The 18563-nt window shown below is 33.8% G+C and overlaps 1 protein-coding gene across 3 annotated transcripts in view; it reads left to right on the forward strand.

Moving 5' to 3' along the window:
* The window catches only part of sdk (sidekick cell adhesion molecule), a 34888-nt gene extending 18098 nt beyond the window's left edge, over positions 1-16790 (forward strand). For 2 of the 3 annotated variants that reach the window (XM_089232426.1, XM_089232427.1), the window contains exons 13-27: positions 776-846; positions 958-1192; positions 1366-1481; positions 3949-4159; positions 4371-4469; positions 5139-5330; positions 6396-6766; positions 7697-9593; positions 9753-9905; positions 10874-10999; positions 11107-11280; positions 11974-12117; positions 12712-12853; positions 13804-13933; positions 14721-15087. In XM_089232426.1, the coding sequence (XP_089088552.1) occupies positions 776-846; positions 958-1192; positions 1366-1481; positions 3949-4159; positions 4371-4469; positions 5139-5330; positions 6396-6766; positions 7697-9593; positions 9753-9905; positions 10874-10999; positions 11107-11280; positions 11974-12117; positions 12712-12853; positions 13804-13933; positions 14721-14963 (4304 nt within the window). In that variant the 3' untranslated portion in view covers positions 14964-15087. Of the gene's footprint in view, positions 1-775; positions 847-957; positions 1193-1365; positions 1482-3948; positions 4160-4370; positions 4470-5138; positions 5331-6395; positions 6767-7696; positions 9594-9752; positions 9906-10873; positions 11000-11106; positions 11281-11973; positions 12118-12711; positions 12854-13803; positions 13934-14720 lie in introns of all 3 variants that reach the window. The other variant, XM_089232428.1, reaches the window with a different exon arrangement.
* The last annotated feature ends 1773 nt before the right edge of the window (positions 16791-18563 follow it).

Below are 18563 nucleotides of genomic sequence, written 5' to 3' on the forward strand. Positions count from 1 at the left end.
GTATATCGAAACTTTATGCGTTTGGTAATACAGCGAAACCCTTTTTAATAGTCACCCAGTAGATGTGCCCATCCCTCTTTTATTGGCAAATAATTTTATTTTAACCCTTTACCGATTCTTGAAGAATACTGGGAGGCCCATAAAAATAACTCATGTTTGCTTTTTGAGATGAATGCGTCCAAACTTTTGCTGCTCCCCTAAACCACCCATCATTTCTTTCCATTCAGTTCCTATATTGCATTATTTATTACAAGCAACGATGAGCTTTATCGTGAAGCTTGAGTGGAGCTTTTGAAATTCAACTGATAGCGTCTTTTCAACTTCAAAGCGTCTATGCTTGTCTTTCTCCTTCCCACCCCTGACAATAGTTGCTAATGACCCCTTCCTGCCCTTTTACAATCTCTTATATACCCCTATCTCTGCTGTCTCTGGCTGTTTTGACTGTTTGCTTGTAGAGCTATCTATGGCCATATAGAGTTTAGGGTTTCAATCGGAACCACTTTTTTACCATCATCCCTTCCCCTTTTACAAACAAATTTTTTTGTGTCGCTAGTGTCTGCAAAAGAGAGGAGTTTTTTTATACTGTGCTAATCTATAGTAGACTGAAAGATTGCATTCGCTGTCTTAGTGATATAGATGAACTGCAAAATCAAGTAAAGGCTCTAACAGTAAAATCGCCATCAATCAAAATCATATAGTTTTCTTTTTTAAATTTTAGCTTTTCATCTATTTTCTATTAAAAATACTCATTTAAAATTTATTTTTCTGGTTTCAGCACCTAGTGGGCCACCTCAAGGTGTAGTTGGTGGTGCAAGATCATCAACATCAATAATGCTACAATGGCAGGTGGGTTGTCTGTGCTCTAAAAACTAATTATTTTTCATCTGTAACAATTTTAAAAAAGTGTTAGCCTATAGTGTCTCTAACCTGCATTTTTAAACATGTTTTCTACCACAGCCACCTGCAGAGGAATTCAGAAACGGCGAACTTGTTGGTTATTCCATTCGTTACAAGCTTGCTGGTTATGCAGCCAGTCCTTGGGCATTTCATAATGTAACTAATGAGGCGCAGCACAGCTTACTCCTTCAAGACCTGATAGTATGGCAGAATTATGAGATTCAAGTGGCTGCGTTCAATGAGAAAGGCGTTGGTGTGTACAGTGATAGTATATATGTCAGGACCAGAGAAGCAAGTGAGTTGTTTTTTTTCAAGCAAATTAACAAATTAAGTGGTTTTTTAATATAAAATCAGCAGCATTATTTTATATGATCTTAATTATGAATTCTATCGAATTACTTTTTACTTGATTTCAGAATGTCATTATTAGTTCTTAAAATACCATTTATTTTTAATAAAATTGTGTAGCACCACAATCGGCTCCAACTGATGTGAAAGTAGAAGCATTGAACTCCACAGCTGTGAAAGCATGGTGGAAACCTCCAGATCCGCAACTTATCAATGGCCTTAATCAAGGATATAAGGTGATTAATACCATTATTATGATTAACATGAATACATCATTTACCAATTTATTTCTTCTTGTTTGTTGGTTGTCTGTAGGGGGGGGGGGATACATACTTTTCATAATTATTATTTAGATGCAGACACATATGAAGTACAATAATTTTGATGCAAAATTTCTATTTTTTTACTACTTTTCACGAAATCTTAATTTACACTTTTTAGAATGGAAATAGATTGTAATTTTTTTGAATCTTAACTTGTGAAATGAGAGTTTAGTTTACTTTTTTTCCCAAGTTCTGTCCAAATCTATGGAACTAATTTGCACTTTGCAAGAATGAAACAACCCAATTTCACGCACATTTTGCAGATTAAGTTAAAAAAACTTAAAATCTTCCCTTAAAAACATTATTATATGGAATACAATAGCAAATGAGTTCAAATAAATTTATTCTACACATGACAATCAATGCAACAAATCAACTTCTCCAGAATTGTTAGACTTTAGTCCATCTGAAGCTGCAATAACACTAATATCATCTTGAACCCAAATATATTATTGGAAAGCTTCACTGAAATCATTTTTTTTTCAATGAGATGCCATGAAATGGACTTGTCTATGAATGCTATGGTACAACTATTTTTTCAGTGGTCAATCAAAAAACTTCTGGTGATGTCATGCAGATTTTAAATGCAATAAAATGCTGCTGCTCAAACTTTGCAAAGGCAGCTATTTAAAGCCTTTTTGTAGTCCCTTCTTACAATGTGGATACTAAGATATATGTATTTAGTATCTATAACAACATTATTATGAACAAGAAGGCAAAGGCTTAAGGAAGAGAATATGGAGAGTACTAAAGCATTAGCATCCAACTAAGTCAGTGAAACCTTGCTTCAACGGTACTCGATATAATGATAAATCCCTCTACTACAATATTTTTTCAAATTTTGTTTGGAATTGCCTAAAATCTAATGCTAAACACCTCTCGATTCAACACTATCCTCTACTACAATAAATCCCTCTGTAATTATATTTTTCAAGAGATTTTGTATCAGTTAAAACAGTATTTTTTTATATTTCGCTCAAAATAGTCTTGAATTAAATTTTTACTCTGTCACTTAATTTTCATTATTTCGAAAGCGTCAATGAACATCGGAATTTGGCACTGTATGAAAATGTTGATGAAACTGTTAGTATTGCCACTTTCTTTGAAAGAGAAACAAAATGCAATACTGTAAACTTCTTTACAGGACCATGCATCTGAATGAATTTCATTAATCAACTACTTAATTAGTTTTTCTGCGATAACTAAATTTCTTAAAACATGTTTTCTGACGATACTAACAAGGCAGATTTAAAAAAAAGATGTCAACAAGGGCATAAATTTGGTGGTACTTAATGAGTGTTGTCTATCGATATAACGATAATCCCTGTACAAAAATATTTTTACTAAGCTTGCAGAACAAAAAAAAAAAATAGTGTCCCTAAGTTTTGTTTTAGAAACTACCATATTGTAGTGTGTGTAAGGAACCCTAGTTTATAAAAAAAACCCAATTTTTTTGGGCTTAAAATTTAAGAAAAAGTTTTCATCAAAGATATCTTTTATTCATCATAAAAATAAAACTCATCACTCTCATCTGATACATTACACATAATTTAATGTATTTGTTAATATATTTGTTGGAATTGAGTAATTTTTTAATATCTAAAACTCTATCCACATATGAGAAACCTCCCAAATTTTTGGGACACAATTTCCAGCAAAAAAAGTTTTTTTTTTGTTTTGTTTTGCTGAAAGAAATGTTAAAATACAGTAAATGCAAAATTTTTATTTTTTGTATGCAAAATTTATGTATTTCTAGTTATCAGACAGTATTGTATGTCTTTTATCCCTTTCATTTATTATAAGTGGAAAGAATATTTCTAGTGCTTCAAGCCATATTGGATATTTCAAGATAAATCTGGAAATTTTAATATAGACTTATTAATTCATACATTTTTGTTGTATCATTCAAATTAACTTTGATTTTTTCATTATCACTAACAGTTTTTTAATGGGCCATGTGAAAAGATGCTTTTCATTTCTTAAGTACAAAAGACATGGTAAATACGGTCCCAGACTGGTTTACTCTAGCATTTTGATCAAACTGCAATACAATACTTTATAATTTTTTCTTTGAATAAGACTACAGGAGACCCATGATAGTAGACACAATATATTCTATCCTCTGCTATAACAGGGCTCTCACCATTAAGCCCATATCTACTTTACAAATATTTCTCCGAGTTGATTCATGCCAAAAAGTGTTTTTATGTACTGTATGCATCTCTCCAACATATTTTTATTTTTGTCTGTTTTTCCCTTATTTGAAGTGCTACCACCCATTTTCAAACTCAGGAGCGAAAGTGGCTGGTCCATAAATTTGCATGAAGCTACATTCATGTTATTTGATGGGTTCATTAACATGATGGATTATCTATTGCAGGTTCAATCGTGGCCAATAGATTCTGAACCAAATGACCCACCTACACACACACTTTTGGTTGCACCTAGTCTGGTGGAGCCTTTGGCAGAACAGTATGCAATCTTAGGAGGCTTGCAGAAATACACAACTTATCGCATTACTGTTCTTTGCTTCACCAGTCCAGGTGATGGACCAAAAAGTGATCCAGTCATCATAACTACTAAGCAAGACCGTAAGTGGAATGAAAACTTTTTTATTCCAGCTTTTTGATTCAGTACTTGTATCTCAGTGCTGAGTAATTCACTGATTTTTTCTTTCTTTATTGTGCCAGCATACTGTGATGTTAGAACGGCAATGAATCTTATAACTGTTTATATATTTTAAACATTACATTCCGTTGAAGACATTCATTAATGAAAGCACCTTTTTCTCTTTCAATGTAGTTCCGGACAAAGTCAGTAGTCTAAAATTTGAAGACATTCTAGATACGTCTGTGAAAGTTATATGGGGTCGTCCAGTAAGAACAAATGGGATTCTGAAAGGTGAGTTCACAAATTGCACTGAAAGGTTTTGCAGAAAAAATGAATAGAAAAAAATTTCTGCAGTGTTCTATTTGTATTTGCTCACCAATAATTCTTACAATAGTAAACAGATTTTAAAAATTAGTTTAAGTTGAAAGTTTGTAAATGAGAAAGACATTCTATATAAAACATGGTATATTGTTTGGGACCTAAGGACTAGTGCGTCAAAACATTTCAGTTTATTAATTGGTGGTTTTTAAAATTTAGCAGTGACTGTATTAGGCTAATTATATAATTTACGATTATCTGTATAATATTTCAATGCTGTGTAATGTTAGCTATAAAGTCAATTTTTAATTATCAAGTTCAGTTGAAATCAAATTGGAAAATATAATTTACTGATTTTTAAATAATTCTTTTTAGTAGAGTGAAACCTAAGATACTGTATGAGATAGAAACTTGTCTTTCACGGTAATCAAAAGATAGTCTGTACTGTGATTAGTGCTTTTATGTGCTCCTTTATAAAATGGAAATCTGTCTATAACAGAATGTTATTTCAGCCTCTTGTCATTATGTTTTGTACATGTTTTACTGCACATAATAACATAAGATATCATTTCTTTTTATTATTGTTTTTGCTGATGAAAAGTTCCAACTCTTATTTTCTATGCACATTCTATTTGTTTGCAGGCTATACTTTGAAATATCACATAAAAGATGCTCCAGAGACAAATGTTATCCGTAACATCTCAGCAGATGCAATCAGTGTCTTGGTCACAGATTTGAGACCGGTTACTGCATACACATTTGAAATATATGCATGGACAACTATTGGGCCTGGTCCATCCAGGACAGCAACCATTCAATCGGGCATCCCACCAGGTATTATTTATTGCTCGAAATACTTATATATTAAGAGGGAAGGCACACACACATTTTTAGCACAGTAACATGATAGAATAAGTTTATTAAACTGTGTGTGTGTTGTGCCATCTTTCTTCCTGCATAGTTTTAGCAAATGAAAACACACCTTAATTATTATTTAGTTTTCATATGATACATCAGTGCTTCTGAAACTTTTTGTTCCTGCAGCTACATAGCTGTAGAAATAGTTCACTCCTGGCTCCTTCATCGGAGCCTTAATTTATCCACTGCTCTTCTGCCATAACAGTAATCTATGTGCAGGTTTTTTGCCATAATGGTCATATACTCAGGACATTCTTAAGGCAATGCTGACAGTTGTGCAAATGAATAGTTGCGTTAATTCATCAAGCTATATTTTCTTCTGATCGCTAGATAGATTCATATCATAATATCATCGGTTTGATGGGTCACCTTGACAAAATTCTGCAATGCCCGTAGGAGCTGTGATGCCCAAACTTTGAAAACCACTGTGGGGTACTTGGAAAAAAAATTAATGCATAACATTTAATTTACTAATTTCCTGCACAGTCTGTGGCATATAATTTGCTGATGTCAATTTCTCTGCTTTGAAGAAAAAAAATATTCTATAGGTTTTTGTGAGATGGATTCACATGTGAAATTTTTTTTATCAATGATAAAAATATAATTTCTTTATCAATAATGAAATCTTAAGGAATTGAAAGGGTGGTTTGTCACATTTTTGTAGAATTTTTTTTTCTCTACTTACTTCCATACGACATCTATAAATCTTTAAGAATTAATATGCAAAAAATATAAATTTTGTAAAAATAATTATTTCTCTTCAAATGTGTCGAAAAAAATTGTCAATAATAGGCCGCAAAATATAATCTGCACTAGAAAATCCCTAGTTTTTTTTGCATGTAATCTACAGATTGAATGCAGGAAAATACAATATTATAGGATGTTTTGTCAAAGTTCAATTTTTTTTTGTGTAAATAAAAAAAAAATCTCTTTCTGTTAGAATATTTATAATCTGTCTAATGGTTTCTCTGCATATTTCAGTGCTTCCTGGGCCACCAACTAGACTAGCTGTATCAAATATTGGAGCATTCTCTGTTGTTCTACAATTTACTCCAGGGTTTGATGGTAACACTTCTATCACAAAGTGGACAGTGCAGGCTCAGACAAGGCGTAATGAGACCTGGGTGAGAGTTTATGAAGTATCTGATCCAGAGGCAACCAATCTCCAAGTGCAGAACTTGGTTCCTTTCACTGAATACAGACTTTGTCTTCTTTCTACAAATGTTGTTGGCAGCAGCGAGCCGAGTGAACCATCTAAGTTTTTCCAAACCATTCAGGCACCACCACCTCATCCTCCTTATAATGTGACAGTGAGAACAGTAAGCGCTACTGCGCTGCGAGTTAGATGGACAGTAAGTGTGATTTCTTTTTTTTTGTTTCGTGTAAATTATATTCTCAAGTTGCTGTCTCTGGGTTTTAAAAATCAGGTACAATATGCCTTTTAATATGGGGGGAATGGGAGGTAAGTGTGGCACAAAAAATTAAAGTTTGACTGAGGCAATGCTGTGGATAAACTAACAGGCCTGCCAAACAATTTTTTTATTATTATTTGGTCTACAAAATAGATTCAAAATTATTTTTCAATTAATTTGGGAGACAAAATATGTCATAGTTTTAGTAGAAAAATTTTCTTTTGAAAAAAAAGTTGGTATGCCACGATTACCCCTTGAATTGGGGCTTCAAAAGGGGTAAGTGTGACACCAATTTTTTTTACTTTCATAAATACCAGTGATGTTATAAGAGAAAGGTTTAGTGGATACCTTTCTTTTCTCTTGACAAGAAATTTTACTCACCTTAAGTAATAAATAGTCTTCCAAACACTGAATACAAAGCATGTTAAGTACAAAAAATCCTTAAACTAAAAAATGCACTACCAGAAACGGGCCATTCAAGTAAGCAGATTTTCAGCCATTTTTGAACCCCCCCCCCTTATCAGCAAAACACTGACCCCCCCCTCCCCCGTCAGAAAAATTTCGTCAGCTGTTTAGAATATTTCATATCTTCAAAAAGGGGTGGTTGATGACATAAGCAACCTTCAAACACCCCTTCCACCCTTGTCATCAAAAGTCAGCAAATCTTAACACACACAATTTCAGGTGTACATTTTCCTTTCCAAGTGCTATATAATGATAGATCTATGCACAGAAAATTTATAATTGTCAGATTTTGCGTGTTTAAAAAAAAAGAAATTCTTGGTATTAAACCTGACATTGTTAGCAACATAATATAACAAGATTGAAACTTACTATTAATATGTGATGATTTTGACATATTCTTTCCAGCCACTTCAACAATGGTATGGTATTCCCAGAGGCTACAGTATACAGTACAGGCAGATTGAAGAGGATGAGTTACCACTGGATAACCATACTTTTGCATCTGTTGTTCTTGATGATCACAACGCAAACAGCTATGTCCTGAAGGATCTGGAAGAATTCACAGATTATGAAATCTTCGTCCAAGCTTTCAATGATGTTGGCAGCAGTGGCAAGAGCCCAAAGGTTTTAGAAAAAACCAGGGAATCGACTCCCTCTGCTGGCCCGACAAATGTGACGATTGCAGCCACTTCATCGACGACTATAGTTGTGAAGTGGGGCGAAGTAGAGAAAATTCATCAAAACGGTGTAGTCGAAGGATATAAAGTGTATTATGGTGCGAAGATGGTGCCAGTTCAGTTCAAAAAGATAGCCAGTAACAGCACTTTTACTACAACTTTAACTGAGCTAAGAAAGTATACTTTATATAGTGTGCAAGTCCTTGCCTATACTCGCTTAGGTGATGGTGTATTAAGCATTCCTCCCGTGTCTGTTAGAACGTTTGAAGATGTGCCTGGTGCACCATCAAATGTCTCATTCCCAGATGTCACCACAACTACCGCTCGAATCTTGTGGGACGTGCCATCTGAACCTAATGGAGAGATACTTGCTTATCGAATTTCATACACCATCAAAGATTCTGGTGATTATCCAGTGACAGAAGTGCGAGAGCCTATTGAAAGAACTTGGAAAGCCCTGAATTTGAGATCTGAGACTTATTACATGTTTACTGTTGCGGCAAAAACTAACGAAGGTTGGGGTAAAACTGCTCAAGCTCTGGTATACACAACCAATAACAGGGAAGCTCCTCAGCCTCCTACCGTACCACATATCAGTAAGTCTCAAATCCAAGCAAGACAGATAACATTCAGTTGGACACCTGGACGTGATGGTTGGGCACCATTACGATATTATACAGTGCAACTTGCGGTAGGGAACGACGGTACTTGGAAGACTCTACCAATCAAAGTAGATCCTATGGTTTCTACATACACAGTTACTGAATTGAAACCATTCACACCATATAAATTTAGAATCAGAGCAATAAATGATATTGGTGCTAGCAGTTGGAGTCCAGAATCAAATGTCACGACCACACTCCCTGCTGCTCCAGAAAAAGCTCCACATAATGTCATAGTGATGCCATACACAACCACCGATATCAGGGTCAGTTGGCTCTCATTGCCTGTAGTTGATTGGAATGGCGACAGTCAAACGGCTGGATATCGTGTCGAGTATTGTCAGCTCTATTCAGTTACAAGAAATGCAGATTGCCCGACTGAGAAGACTCTTGGCAGGAATGTGACTGTCTTGTCTCTCCACAACCTGGAGAAATACAAAACTTATGAGATCAGGGTATACGCCTACAATAAAGAAGGTGACGGACCATCCAGTAAACCAGTCCAGGTGTTTGTTGGGGAAGCTGTCCCAACCGCAGAACCACGTAGAGTGTCAGCAGAAGCAAAAAGTTCAACAGAACTTGAAGTGTCCTGGCATCCTCCACCTGCAGAGTCATTGAACGGTGACCTCTCTGGCTATAAAGTATATTATGAGCCCAGAGATGGTAGCGTGGTAGAAGAAATTGAACTGGTACCTCCTACGAGTCAAGACTACATTCTCCTTGACCTAAAGAAGTTTACAGAGTACAGCATTCAAGTTTTAGCTTTCAATGTTGCTGGCGATGGACCGAGATCTGCTGCAATATATGCTAAAACCATGCCAGATGTTCCCGGCTCACCTGGACCAATAAAGTTCTCTGATGTTACAATGACATCATTGAATGTCAGTTGGGCTCCGCCTCTGGAACCAAATGGCATTATCAGGGGTTACTTGGTCTCTTACCAGACAGATTTACCTAATCAAGGTAAGCATGCACTGATTTTCATGAGGTCTCTACATCTAAAAAAATACTTTGTTAACTTCTTATTAAATGGTTTTTGCTTCCGAATTCAGTGTGTTTACCAATGGCTCATCATTTTTACAGTTTTTCTTTCTTTCTTAATTTTAATTTTTTTTTATACAGATTTTAGCAAGCAAGTCAAACAGAAAGTCAATGCTACATACTTAAGTGTCCATGGTTTAGCTGAAGCTATGATGTATACGTTTAGGGTTCGTGCCGAAACTATAGATTACGGCCCAGAATCTGTGGGCAATATCACCACTGGTCCTCAAGAAGGTATGTTGTGCTTATCAGAGTTAATAAATATTTTAAACATTTTTACTGAATAAATTTTAACATTATTCTTGTGAATTATCTCCTGGGATTACATTTTGAATTTGCACATTTCCAAGGAATAAATAATTTTGTGTTTACATTCAACACTACTGTGGTGTGTTGGTAATTTATTCTGATTATGTCAGACTCATTGAACAGAGAAAAATTGATTTATACAGCAATGAAACTTATTTGAATTTTGATGAGTAGCAAAATGTACAAATGAGTGACATTACAGAGGCTTCTGGTAGAACAGAATGCGATAAAAAATAAGAAAATCCATTGGTTTGACTTGCTATTCAGCAATATCATCTTTGAAGTTATGCCCAAATTCAACCAAACATCTACTTGACCGTACATGCACCTCATAGACAAAATTGTAACAAGTTTTGATTCTGTAAGTACAGCGTAAGTACTAGCATCTCGGCTTATGAATTTTTCGGCTAACAAAGATTTTCTATGATATGAATGCATGTACTATCATAAAATAGCTGCGTCATGAGCTGAATTCCTAGTATGTATGATGAGTGGGACTTGTTTCTCCAGAGATCTAGTACTACTCAACTTGTACAATATAGCTTCACTTTTCTTTCTTTGAAACTGTTCTGCATGCATATACATCAGGGCAAATTTTTAATAGCAAAAGCTGCCATACAAAAATATCTTATGGACCACCAGTCATTTAAAATACTGTTCAAGAAATATTGTGAAAGAATTAAACTTCTCAATTATTCTGGACTGTGATGATTTATAGAAGCAACAGACACTGGGATACATATAAGCTTGTACAAGCAGTACATGCAAAAACAAATGTCATCTGTATAATTGATTGTAAATTGAGAAGAATTTTTTTCCATTTTTTTGTGGTGGTACTTTATTTTTATTTTTTAAATAAAAATTATTACATGTTTTTTTTGTTTCTTTTTCAGGATCACCATCACCTCCTGAAGATTTAGCACTTAAACACACTCACTCATCTGTCACTTTATACTGGAAGAATGGTTATGAAGGTGCGTCGCCAATCAATGGATATCTTATTGAATACAAAGAATCTGGTAAGCTTACTATTATCAGTTTTGCTTCTAGAATTTCAATATTCATTTCCACTTGAAGCATTGAGTTACTTTTTTTTTGTATGAATGTTAAATTAACTTTCTTCCAGATGGGAATGAGCCATGGCAGTTGCTTGCTTTACTGAACAATGGAGTGCAGACTTCATACGTTGTAAGTTTTAGGAGTCTTGAGGCATCGACATCTTACTTGTTTCGTTTGTTTGCAAGGAATTCCCATGGCATCAGTTACCCTTTGGAGTCTGCAAGGACTTTCGCTACCCCTAGTAAGTTTTACTTTTTCTGCTTCTCAGACCTCCCTCTCTAAGTATAAGCATTCTGATAATTAAAATTGTACTAGTAGTTGCTTAAAAAATATATAAAATTTTATAATTTATGTAGGCTTATATCTACATGAATTTTCAACACAATTTTTACTTTATTCTTGAACATTCAGAAATATTTCGGAGTTGAATTTTATGCAGTTAAAAAAATATGGTAATCATTACATAGAGCCATGCTTTTTATAACATGTTTTTCACTAACTTCAGGAATTTGCCCAGCTTTGACAAACTTTTAAATTAGCCTATCATTCAAGTCAAGCCCAGTTTTGTATATATACAAAATTTACCACAATCAGTCTAAATTTGTAGATTTGTATAGATTTATTATAATTTCTTGTGCTAAATCAAAATATCAAAGTCTGCTTGATTGATCAATTCATTGTTTTGGAATTACACAATCTTAAACTTGGGCATTTCACCCATTTTGGCCTTTGTAATTGTTGTTGAAGGATCAAAGCATATTTATTCATTATACCAGTACAGATGATAGAAAATAATTTCTATTTGGAATAAATACAATCGAAGTTCATATATTGTCTTTACTTTCAAACTATAGTTGAAGCATTTCTCTTGCCATATGACAATGAAGATATTTATGGTGAATTACATAATACAGAAATTACGAAATTTTCACAGGCAAATCATTTTTAGAAGCAAGAAGCAGGTTGCCGATATATCGGGAAGTGTGGTTTCTGGTGTTGTTGGCTGCTGTCAGTGTCATCATCATTATATTAGTTATTGCTATCTTGTGTGTGAAAAGTAAAGTTTATAAATACAAAAGTAAGCTTGATGGTTATTTTATTTAATGAATTTTTCTGCATTAAATATATAATCAAGATACACTTCTATATATACTTCCATTACCTTTTCAAACAATGAAGTATAACTATTTATAGTTTTCACGAATATGTTCTTCTGCTGTAACTTATGAATACCATAACATAGGGCTTGACAAATCGCAGGTTGTCATGGCTCCAAAAAAGAGTTGAAGTTGGCACGTAAAATTTTCTACATGTGACATCTAAATTTGAACTTTTAGAAAAAACAAAATTTTCAGAATTTATGTGTGACATATTTTTTGTAGTAGATACGTCATTTCCCAGAAAAACTATAATTATAATGAAAAAAAAAAATTCCTTGAGGAAAAAAATGATAGGCATCACACACAGCCAAATTTCTTAGCAGTCTAACTATTTTATTTTTTAATTTGTCACACCCTGCTAGAACTTGTATCAAAAATAATTTTGGCTTAATATATTCCTTTTTATCAATATAATTTAGATTCTTCATTCAGATACTGACAAAATAAAGTTTATACTTCAGTCCCTTCATTCATTAATTGTACTTCACTGATCTTTTTTCTTTTTTTTTCAGAGGAAGCACAGAAATCGTATCATGAGGACCACATGAGTATGGATGATGGTGGTTTTGCCACATTTGAGCTGTCACAGTCTAAACGTGGAACCTTGTGTAAAAACACACTTTCACGAAAAAATAACAATGCAATGATAACTAAGTAAGCTTTTTTTTCTATCGTTAATTTTTTTTTTTTGGAACGTGAAATGTTCGGAATGTACCTAGACTCATCTTGTAAGATTGATTCGTTCCTGAAAGTGACACACACGTTGAAAAACTTGTATCTCAAGGAAAACACCCCCACATAAAATACTAAAGATTGCTTTGACTCATTCTACACTTTCAAAGTATTAATGTTCATTTAAAAATTAACGAACATGGTGCAGTGTATTTTATACAGAATAAAGGTCTATTCACATAACCCTCACAACCTACCTTCATTTTGAGAGATCCATCTCGTCACAGAAAAAAAAAAATCTATTTACCTGTTCATTTATGCTCATCATATGCAGCCCAGAATCTAAATGTAGTGAGGAAGGCTTTTTTTTTCATTATGTTTATTCACCTATTTTGGTATGTTTATTAACAATGGAGAGGTGATTTCCATTGTTTTATGTGCACGAGAAAAAATTCTTTCCTCCCATAAATCACAAAACAAATAATCTAACAGCTTACTAAGTTTGTTCTTAACTTTAAGCTGTTTTCCCCGTTAAAAAGTCTCTCCACAGAGAGCAACAGGTCTACATCAGTGAAATCCTCAATCATTAAATTTCACTTATGGTTGGAAAAATTGATGGCAGACGGCAGCACTATACACAACAAGCATTACACAGAAACAATCTTTACATTAGGTTCAGGACACGAACATTCTAACATGTACCAATTCATTAGAAGTTCCGCAAAGGAATATGGATGGCGTGCATGTCTGGTTAAGTAGCCTATTAAGTTCATTATATATCCGTGATTGGAGCAACTTACAAGTTCACAGCAGAATGAAATCACAACCATTCACAAGAGGTGTATGTAAGGACATAGCCTCAAAGAGTTTTCAGCTTTAGCTGATACAAAGTGTTTTGCTATAATTAAACTTGAATTGTATATTTTATATAGGTCGCCCCCTCGTCCAAGTCCTGGTAGCATAACTTATTCAGATGATGAAGATGTCAAAGGTTATGATGAGAATTGCGATAGCAGCAGTTTAACAGAGAAGCCCTCTGAAATGAGTTCATCCGAATCACAGGTTGGTGGTGATTTTCATTTTTTTCTTGCATAACTACAAATTTTTTCCATGCGATTCTGTTTGGTGTAAAATGGGAAAACTTTTCAGTGTTTAGTTGAGTAATTGTTTCTGGATTTTTTTTTACATTTGTAGGCTTTCCATGATGAAAATGACAGTATTTTAACATGTATAAGGAACTCCCTAATTTTTGTTTCCTTAAAATTTGGAAAAAACATTTTATGAAAGATATGTAAAGATATTATAAATATATATAAAAAAAGATTTTATATTCATCACAGAAACCATTAAATTTCTTGTCACTTTCATCTGATAAATCACAATCAGCTACATTAACAAGTTCATTATCATCAGAATCACTATCGTAAATTTTGTTAAATCCCCCCCCCTTTTTTTTCGAATAAACTATTAGCGCAAAGTATGTTATGTCACACTGTCTATATCAGCTTATCATTCCTAATGGTTGCTTTATGCATACACCATTGCTTGACTAATATATGGTTTGAGGTGTGTTGCATGTTATGAAGATTTTGTGTTTCGAGGAATTGACTAATTTCTAAATATGTATTATCCACTAATTTCTAAATATTATCCATATATATAAAACCCCTTTATTTTTGGTAAAAAGTGGTTCCTTACACTCATTAAAATATGGTACACACATGGAAATATACTGTAAATGTTTTTTTTTTTTTTTTGATAAAAATCACCATGGTTCTAACATAAACAGTTATTTTCTGGATTTTTATCATCTTAGCACTTTAATCGTAATTTTTGCGGTTTTTTTCAGGGTTCTGACAGCGAACGAGAAAGTGAGGGCAGATGTGATCCGCATTCCTTTGTCAATCACTATGCAAATGTCAATGACACATTGCGACAGTCATGGAAAAGACAGAAGCCAGTAAAGCCCCCAAGTTACACAGACAGTGAACACGAGGGTAGTATTCAGGTCAGTTTGAATGGTGGTCAAATCATAATGAACAATATGGCAGGATCACGAGCTCCGCTTCCTGGATTTTCCAGCTTTGTGTGATCATGATATTAGTTATTTTGAGATTTGCGCTGAAAGTGAATGCTGCATGAATAATATAGGGTAGGAAAGAGAAGTCATGAATGATACAGCTGTTGAATGAAGATATACATTTCCTTTGGTGATATCTTGAATGAGACATGAATCGTAAGATGCGACAGCTATTTCTTCATTATGGTTGATTCGTGCATTCATTTGATGTAAGATGCCATATTCCAAGAACAATTCCAATAAACTGTAGTGATGGCAGCACTTGTCTTCAAATTTGATGCTGGCCAAAGTTCCGGCTTTTCAACTATTCACTGCCTTAGTTTTTCTCATTAGAGAAACTGATTCCATTTATAATAAGATTTTACGTGCCTTAAGAAAACAAAACTTTTTTGTGTTGTTTATTTTGCTCGAAATTCTCATTCATGTACATTGCATATTTATAGCACTTTTTTGTGTGCTTATTGTGTGATTTTGTCTTAATTAACTTGATGTAATAATAAGTGCATTTATTGAGGAAATTAGAGCACATTGCTACCGTCCACTACTTTGTAAATAGCGGTGTTCGCATCGAAACATATCTTTCATCTTGTGTTTGTGTGTTTCATATTGAGGCAGGCCTAATAATCATGTGTATAGTCACATATTTTGTGAATGTTATTCATAAGATTGTTGAAATTTGTATTTTTCGATTCTCGTGTGGGTATGTTTATGTGCTTACTATTGTTATTTGGGGACGATGTTCTAAAATCGTCAGTAAGACAAATCAACATATTTTTGCATTCAGCAAGTAAATTCTCTTCCATAAGTTTGGACAGATTTTAAAAAATAGAAGTCAAATGGCATGCTAAGGTGTGGTTTGTGCCTTTAGACTTGTCAAACAATCAAATTTTTTTTTGACACAATAAGTCAAATTTCTTGCGACATGTGATGCCACAATAACAAAATTCAAGAAAAGCATCTAGATTGTGTAGCAGTCACTTGTTTTCACTTGAGAATGTGAAACCAACCACATATGTTTGACGTGCCCACCTGCCATATGTGAGAAAATAATTTCCTCTCACTACAGCATGTTGCAGTCAATACTAGAGATCTTGGGGTGTATGGCATCTTTCAGCTAAGAAAAAATAGATAGACATCAAACAAACACAGTGTGAGGGCATCTATTTCCGTCTATACCTCGGAACTTTACACCGTCAGGGTGACTCGCCACTCTGAAGACGATCTTCTAAACCACCATTATTATCGAATTGCTGTTCTTTTTGAGCTCAGTGTTAGTCTTTGAACCTCACCGTACCTGTGTTATTTTCCATTCTAAATTTTTATAATGCAGTCAATAAACAATTTCATTTTGTTGACATAAAACAATTTCACCAGCGTCAGTCTTTCAGAGAGGTACAATAATTCAACAAAGCAGTAATTCAATTCTCACACACTTGCTAAGGAAGTTGTTCATAAAGCTAGATGCTGGTACCCATCGTTTCTTAATGGAACCAAATTTATCCCTTAAATGCTCAATTTTTTTTCTTTTAGCTGATAGTTTTTTCAAGCTTTGTATATGTGTCATCAACTGTGAAAAAAAAAAAATCTCAAATTATACTGGTTATACAGGGCCTTCAAGAGGATATACAAAGTGCATAGCAAATGCAGGTGGGGAGGGTATGGTAATTTACTGGCGAACCGTTGATCCTAGAGGTATACTTCCAATTAGAAAAAGTTTTCAAATAGTGTGTAGTACTCAGATATTCATTCATGTTGCAAAGGGTTGTATGGTTATTAAAATAAAGAAATTAACTTTTTATACAGTTAGAAAGTTGTTAGAAAGCTGTCTCTCCTTATGCCAAAAAAAAAAAAAAAAAATTCCATGTTTCTTATTGCAATATTCACTAAGATATTCAAATTCAAAAGGCAAAAAGGAGAGTTGGTAAAAAAACAGCTCTAAATGCACTTTTCCCCAATTTTCCTCTGTTTTCTGAATTCAAATAACTCGGTGAATGTTGCAATTAGAAACGTGTAATGTTTTTCAGTTGGCATCAGGAGAGGCAGGGCAACTTTCTAATTGGGTTTTGGGGGCAGATGGGGAATGCATAAAAAGTTAAGCCTTTTATTTTAATAACTATACAACCCTTTGCAACATGAATGATATATCTGAGATCTACACATTATTTTGATAGTTTTTCTAATTCAAAGTATACTCCTAGGAAGAACGGTTTTTCAGTAAAATGCCATACTCCCTGTTTGCTATGCACCCTGTATAGAAGGGGAATGGGAGATTTTTGAAGCTCTACACATAAAGTGAATGTATAACTACCTTTCTTTGTGATTCAAACTATAGTAAGACCAAGGTAACACAATCTTGAAAAATGCAACCAATAAGCACATTAGTTATATTTGAGCGAATGTAACCGATAGGCTTATTGGTTTTTTTTTTCTTTCAAGTTTTGTGAAAGATCTATTATCTAACTTAAATAGTGCCTAAGAAAATAAACCCGGCCTAAGAAAAAAATTCAGTGAAATCACAGCCACACACATGCTCTACAACAAACAAAGAGTTGTCATTAATTGGGACATTATCAGCAAATTCAAGGTATAAGCTGAGGTAATTTTCTTTCCATTTTATATGCAAAGTTGTTTCTAAATTTTTATCTTTGAATTGGTTGCAATGATGAATATTAAACGGACCCCTTGCATATATGCAAAGCTACACATTTAAGGGTTAATAAGTCATTTAAATGATTTTTTCCATCTGATATTTGAAATGTTTTTCTTGCACATCACGGTGGACACATCAAACATTTGCAGTTGTTTTTACATTCTCGAGTGAAAAAGTATGTCAGCTTCGTAATCTATTTTTTGTGTGCGTATTTTATTAATGTGGTGCTGCTTATCAGTGAGAATTTGAACTAATTTTTTTTCTTTGTGTCAAAAAAAAAAAAAAAATCCAACTCTTTGACAAGTCTGAGGACGTAAACCACCACAACTTGGTACATTGATTTGTTGATTTTTTCAAAATGGTTTTGTGAAATCCGTCCAAATTTTAAGAGGCAGTCTTTTATAAATTAATATATTCTTATTGTGCAGCGGAGTGTTAATATATTTTTTTGTGTGCAAAAAGAAGTGTACCGAATTGAAACATTTTTGGAAATATCTTCTATTGAGTAATTATCACTGCGTAAAATTTTGGCACAATCACTTGATCAAATGCATCTTTAAGGTTCCACAGAAGGATTAGTTCTGTTCCCATAATATAAATTGTTTTTTGGGAAATTGTAGGGTATATACTGAATTGTGCCTTTTGCTGATACACCATATCACACTTAATTAACATTTCATTCCTTTTTTTGATGAGCTGTAGATCAGCTACTCTGTTATACTTTGAGTTATCACTGCCGTCGAATTGCTTCATTTTCTTTTGCCTTCCGTCGAGCTTTGTATAAAGGCAGCTGTGATATTTTAACAAAATTATTAAAATACTATGAAAATAGATTTCCTTTTGATAATAATGTCAATCTTTCATATGAATGTGGTCCATTATTTTCTTCTTTCACGTTGAGGTATTTATTCTAGAAACCATGTGTATCATATACATTTTTATGCCTAAGTAGTGAATTTTTG

Source organism: Pholcus phalangioides, unplaced genomic scaffold, assembly GCF_987345545.1.
Source record: "Pholcus phalangioides strain wild (caught in Gottingen) unplaced genomic scaffold, Ppha-v1.0 ptg000001l_1, whole genome shotgun sequence".
Classification (NCBI taxonomy): domain Eukaryota; kingdom Metazoa; phylum Arthropoda; class Arachnida; order Araneae; family Pholcidae; genus Pholcus; species Pholcus phalangioides.